This window comes from Eleutherodactylus coqui, chromosome 12 (genome assembly GCF_035609145.1).
Source record: "Eleutherodactylus coqui strain aEleCoq1 chromosome 12, aEleCoq1.hap1, whole genome shotgun sequence".
NCBI classification, from domain to species: domain Eukaryota; kingdom Metazoa; phylum Chordata; class Amphibia; order Anura; family Eleutherodactylidae; genus Eleutherodactylus; species Eleutherodactylus coqui.
In genome coordinates, this window is record NC_089848.1 from 3,324,850 (window position 1) to 3,331,415 (window position 6,566).

At 47.0% G+C, this 6,566-nt stretch overlaps 1 protein-coding gene across 1 annotated transcript; it reads right to left on the reverse strand.

The window, feature by feature from the left end:
* Positions 1-250: 250 nt before the first annotated feature.
* Positions 251-2,296, reverse strand: LOC136587024 (uncharacterized). Its single transcript, XM_066585431.1, has one exon. The coding sequence runs from the start codon at positions 2,294-2,296 to the stop codon at positions 251-253; it is 2,046 nt and encodes a 681-aa protein (XP_066441528.1).
* Between the last annotated feature and the right edge of the window lie 4,270 nt (positions 2,297-6,566).

The following is a 6,566-nucleotide window of genomic DNA, read 5'->3' on the forward strand; positions in this document are numbered from 1 at the left end:
GTTTTCTTTGCGCTATGTGAGAATAAAAGAATTCATGGTTTTTGCACCTATTTATGCTGCCAAACCATTTCTTTATTTGGACTGTTTATGGGAATGAGGTTTAGATTCCTCGTTTGGCTGTTGCATGTCAGCGGTCCTACCCAATAAGGGTTTACCCGTGGTGCTGCTGGTATAACCATAGGGTTTACCCGTGGTGCTGCTGGTATAACCATAGGGTTTACCCGTGGTGCTGCTGGTATAATAATAGGGTTTACCCGTGGTGCTGCTGGTATACCATAGGGTTTACCCGTGGTGCTGCTGGTATAATAATAGGGTTTACCCGTGGTGCTGCTGGTATACCATAGGGTTTACCCGTGGTGCTGCTGGTATAATCATAGGGTTTACCCGTGGTGCTGCTGGTATAATCACAGGGTTTACCCGTGGTGCTGCTGGTATAATCACAGGGTTTACCCGTGGTGCTGCTGGTATAACCATAGGGTTTACCCATAGTGCTGCTGGCATAACCATAGGGTTTACCCATGGTGCTGCTGGTATAACCATAGGGTTTACCTGTGGTGCTGCTGGTATAATCACAGGGTTTACCCATGGTGCTGCTGGTATAACCATAGGGTTTACCCATAGTGCTGCTGGTATAATCATAGGGTTTACCCGTGGTGCTGCTGGTATAACCATAGGGTTTCCACGTAGTGCTGCTGGTATAACCATAGGGTTTACCCGTGGTACTGCTGGTATAACCATAGGGTTTACCCGTGGTGCTGCTGGTATAACCGTAGGGTTTACCCGTGGTGCTGCTGGTATAACCATAAGGTTTACCCGTGCTGCTGGTATAACCATAGGGTTTACCCGTGGTGCTGCTGGAATAACCATAGGGTTTACCCGTGGTGCTGCTGGTATAATCATAGGGTTTACCCATGGTGCAGCTGGTATAACCATAGGGTTTACCCGTGGTGCTGCTGGTATAACCATAGGATTTACCCGTGGTACTGCTGGTATAACCATAAGGTTTACCCGTGCTGCTGGTATAACCATAGGGTTTACCCGTGGTGCTGCTGGAATAACCATAGGGTTTACCCGTGGAGCTGCTGGTATAACCATAGGGTTTACCCATGGAGCTGCTGGTATAACCATAGGGTTTACCCATGGTGCAGCTGGTATAACCATAGGGTTTACCCGTGGTGCTGCTGGTATAACCATAGGATTTACCCGTGGTACTGCTGGTATAACCATAGGGTTTACCCATGGTGCAGCTGGTATAACCATAGGGTTTACCCGTGGTGCTGCTGGTATAACCATAGGGTTTACCCGTGGTGCTGCTGGTATAAACATAGAGTTTACCCGTGGTGCTGCTGGCATAACCATAGGGTTTACCCATGGTGCTGCTGGTATAACCATAGGGTGTACCCGTGGTGCTACTGGTATAGCCATAGGGTTTACCCGTGGTGCAGCAGGTATAATCATAGGGTTTACCCGTGGTGCTGCTGGTATAACCATAGGGTTTACCCGTGGTGCTGCTGGTATAATCATAGGGTTTACCCGTGGTGCTGCTGGTATAATAGTAGGGTTTACCTGTGGTGCTGCTGGTATAACCATAGGGTTTACCCGTGGAGCTGCTGGTATAACCATAGGGTTTACCCGTGGTGCTGCTGGTATAACCATAGTGTTTACCCGTGGTGCTGCTGGTATAATCACAGGGTTTACCCATGGTGCAGCTAGTATAATCATAGGGTTTACCCGTGGAGCTGCTGGTATAACCATAGGGTTTACCTATTGTGCTGCTGGTATAATCACAGGGTTTACCCGTGGTGTTGCTGGTATAATAGTAGGGTTTACGCGTGGTGGTGCTGGTATAACCATAGGGTGTACCCGTGGTGCTACTGGTATAGCCATAGGGTTTACCCATGGTGCTGCTGGTATAACCATAAGGTTTACCCGTGGTGCTGCTGGTATAACCATAGGGTTTACCCGTGGTACTGCTGGTATAACCATAGGGTTTACCCGTGGTGCTGCTTGTATAACCATAGGGTTTACCCGTGGTGCTGCTGGTATAATCATAGGGTTTACCCATGGTGCAGCTGGTATAATCATAGGGTTTACCCGTGGTGCTGCTGGTATAATCATAGGGTTTACCCGTGGTGCTGCTGGTATAACCATAGGGTTTACCCATGGTGCTGCTGGTATAACCATAAGGCTTACCTGTGGTGCTGCTGGTATAATCATAGGGTTTACCCGTGGTGCTGCTGGTATAATCATAGGGTTTACCCGTGGTGCTGCTGGTATAATCATAGGGTTTACCCATATACGAGCATCTTAGTACTGTGAGTCACCGGAGTCAGATCAGTTAGCAGCATATTACTAAAGGCTTCAGGGATATCTAACAGACTGGGGTTCCCCACTGTGGGCAAATCCAAACGGGGGGGGAGGGCAGATTCCCTCCAAATCACCAGAAACACTTTTGGCACTAATTAATAGTTGGTATATGACAAATGCTAGCCGTATTAAATAGTTGGCCCATAGCTTCAGCGCCATAGCATCAGCGCCATAGCATCAGCGCCATAGCACCAGCGCCATAGCATCAGCGCCATAGCATCAGCGCCATAGTATCAGCGCCATAGCATCAGCGCCATAGCATCAGCGCCATAGTATCAGCACCATAGCATCAGCGCCATAGCACCAGCGCCATAGCATCAGCACCATAGCTTCAGCGCCATAGTATCAGCGCCATAGCATCAGCGCCATAGTATCAGCACCATAGCTTCAGCGCCATAGTATCAGCACCATAGCTTCAGCGCCATAGCATTTTGCGCACCTAACATTCTTTCATGTGAACGCTTCTATAGGAACCTATTGGTTTCCTATAGAAGCGCATTTTGCACAGCTGCTAGCTGTGGAAAAATGACATGTGTCTGAATGAGGCCTTAATGGTCAGCAACAGATTTGTGTTGCGGCAGGTTTTGGTTTTCGTTCATGGACGTCTGGTTTATGCTAGTACGGTTTGGGATTTTCCTAGCTAGTTTAGAGCACTGGCTATTGAGGTCGCTTTTGGTCAAGCGGCAGCGTCCGGTCCAAACGGTCTAGAAACAGGCAGTAGTTTATGTCATTTAGAGAGTCCTGTAAACTACATTTTAAATTGCACCCCGCGTCCTCAGGAGATAAGTCTCAGAGGGTCGGGATGCTTATTTCTAGATTGCAGGGACACCCTTGGGCCTTTTTTTTTACCACCCACTTCTGAGGTTTTGTCTTCTGTGGATATTTTATGCCTTGGTTTTGACCTATGATGATCCTGATAGGGGGTTTCTAGCCAAAGGTAAACTCAGAGGTCTGCGTTAGGGGAGGTTTTCCATTGAGGAGTCTTGTGCAGAGTTTCGTCGCTGGGCGTCTGAGACTCAGTGGGATGATCCTGCACTACAGAACTCAGTTTTGTGTCGGATAAAATGACAAAATTAAAGATCTTCTGGTTTCATATCCTGTTCCTTGCAGTTTAGACGACACCATGTCTTTGGCCATCCGAATTAGGGGGCGAGTAATGAGACGGCATGCCGAGCTTTCCTTGAACTCATCTATGAAATTTGTGCATGGAGAAGAACTCATGCAACTGGGTTCCCTTTTTCGATGATACCAGAAAAGGGGGCAGAATTCGTTTTAGGGGTCATTATTTCCTAACTCTGCATTTCGTTTAGGTTTGTTCTCGCCATGGCTCTCCGTCAGGAAAACTAGGCAGCCTGGAGGTTAGAGGGAAGTTTCCTCTAGGTCTGCATATCACTTGGATGTCATCCTTCAGGCTGTTTTTTTCCACTGAGATCCTTTGTGCTGGTAAGAATTTTACAATTTTTGGTATTTCTAGATTGTGGAGTTAGAGTTAATTTAATTCACATTGAGGCAGTCCATCGCATAGGTTTGGAGGCGAGATTGGATTGTCCTATTCCTGTGTCCGCTATTGAAGCCACTCCACTGTCTCAGAAGTGTTTGAAATATTGTGTTCTGGATGTGTGTTTAAAGATTGGACTATTTCATAGAGAAACTATCATTTTACATGTCATGGGGTCCCTTCCTGCACGGGTGGTGTTGGGTTTGCCTTAGTTACGGATGCACAACCCGGTGGTGGGATGGGAAAAAGGGGACATTAGGAAATGGAATTCTTCCTGCCATCTTAGCTGTATGTCTGTAAAGGTTTCTTCGGTTCAAGTTATCTGAGTTTATCAGGGACTTTGCTGATGTCTTTTCTCAAGAAGGGACAGACCAGTTGCTGCCTCATAGAAAAGCGGTTTGCTCTATAGACCTTATCCCAGGCTGTAAATTGTACAACCTAACAACTCCTGAGAGACAGTCTCAAGTTTTATATTCAGGACAGTCTGAAAAAAGGGCATACATGTTCATCTGACTTTCCACTAGGCGACATTTTCTTCTTTCCTTAGTTTCTATTAGTTTATAGTTTAGTTGGACATTTTAATAGTATCTATTTGACACTCACTCCTGCTGCTTTACATAACCATATGCTTTACATAATATTTTTTTAAATACTCACCGATTTCCTTGAAATTAGTATTTTGATATATTGGTTGTAGTAAAGGATTGCTCAAAGCCTGTTTTTATCTCCAACATTTGTGGTGACTGGACCCTAACTTTCTTCCAGCATAACCTTGGACACCGGATCCCTGTTTATAAATACTAAATCTAGAATGTTATGTCCTCTGATTGATGACCTATCCAGCTGTTTTAGAGGTACTTCAAGTGTTTTGATCAAATTCTTGCTCTTGCATGTCAGTACACTAAGGATATTTTAATCAACATCCGGCATAAGTCACTCATTAGTAGAATATCTCCCTTTATTGCTATTCAAGTAATCTCATCAACTCACAGGTCATCATCCTAAAGTTGTAATCTTCAGATTAGCAAGGCATACCTTAGCTAAGCACCACACTTCCTCCAACCAAGCACAATCACTGCCTGCATGACACTCCGCTGCCACTTCTCCTGGGTTACATGCTGCCCAACCCCCCCCCCCCCCCCGCACGACCCAGTGTCCATAGCACACACCAAAGTATCCCTGTGCAGCCTTCAGCTGCCCTCATGCCACACACTGGCTGCATTGCCACACCACCCTCATGTCTATTTATACGTGTGTCTGCCATGAGGAGAAACCGGAGGCACACACTGCAGAGGGTTGACAAGGCTAGGTAGCGACCCTCTTTAAAAGGGGCGGGGCGATAGCCCACAATGCTGTAGAGAATCAATGAGAAATTGATGTTCGATCTTCATTCCAATCCTATGCCACCTCCGTCAGGAGCTGCAAACGTGAGCATAAAGGGGAGTCCGCTGCCAGCCCAGCACTTCTATACATCTCCACAATGCAGCAGTACTCTGTGTAGGAAGTATGTGAGCGGGCCCTAGGTCTGCCTCTGTCCCAGCAAACACCTTGTGTGGCCCAAGGTGCTGCGAGTGACATAGCAATGGGGACTCCATGTGTCCACACACTGCTCATTCTGTTTGGGTGTCAGATACCTCATCGACAACGCAATGGGTAAACCATCTGCACTCTGCACCCTACCCAAGTCTGTCAGTGTTTTGGGGTCAGACAGGTAAAACACCTCTATGGGAAGTCTGTGTGCACCCACAGCATTGGTGGGTCCAAGGAACCAAAAGACAGTACACATAAAGAAATCAAAGTGCCCAAACATGGCAGACTTTCACTGCGCTGAGGACATAGGCCTCTGCACAAACCCTCAGCAATCACGGGCATAGAGCGGACTCCGATGCTAGCGTAGCTGTGAACGTCTCATTAGCGCTGTATCGCTCCTCTTGTTTGTCCCAATGCAGTGCCCCGGATAGCTGTGGTAATGTGAGAGAAAATACATATTGGCTTCGGCCCGCACTCCATGCCCTAGTCAGTCTGGGCTTTTTTTAAAGTGCCAGGCAGGTACAACACTGCTATGGGAAGTCTGTGTGCACCCACAGCATGGGTGGGTCCCAGGAACCCAGAGAAGGTATATAAAGAAATCCCACTGCAGTGCCTCGGATAGCTGTGGTAACATGAGAGAAAATACATGTTGGCTTCGGCCCACAATCCATGCCCTAGTCAGTCTGGGTTTTTTGGGGGGGGCCAGATAGGTAGAACACCGCGATGGGAAGACTTAGCGCACCCATTTAGACACAGACCCCTGTAATATTCCTGTAGCAAAGGTATGAGCTGACCCCAGTAACAGTTATGTTGCAGAAGTCTAGGGAGACCCCAGTAACATTTCTGTAGTAACAGTATAGACAGACCCCAGTAACATTTCTGTAGTAACAGTATAGACAGACCCCAGTAACATTTCATTTGCAGAAGCATAGGCAGACCCCTGTAACATTTACGTGGCAGAAGTATAGGCAGACCGCAGTAACATTTTAGTAGCAGAAGTATACGCAGACCCCCTAGTAACATTTATGTAGCAGCAGTTTTGGCAGACCCCTGGAACATTTGTGTAGCATCAGTATAGGCAGACCCCTGTAACATTTGTGTAGCAGCAGTATAGGCAGACCCCAGTAACTATTCTGTAGTAATAGTATTGACAGACCCCAAGTAACATTTC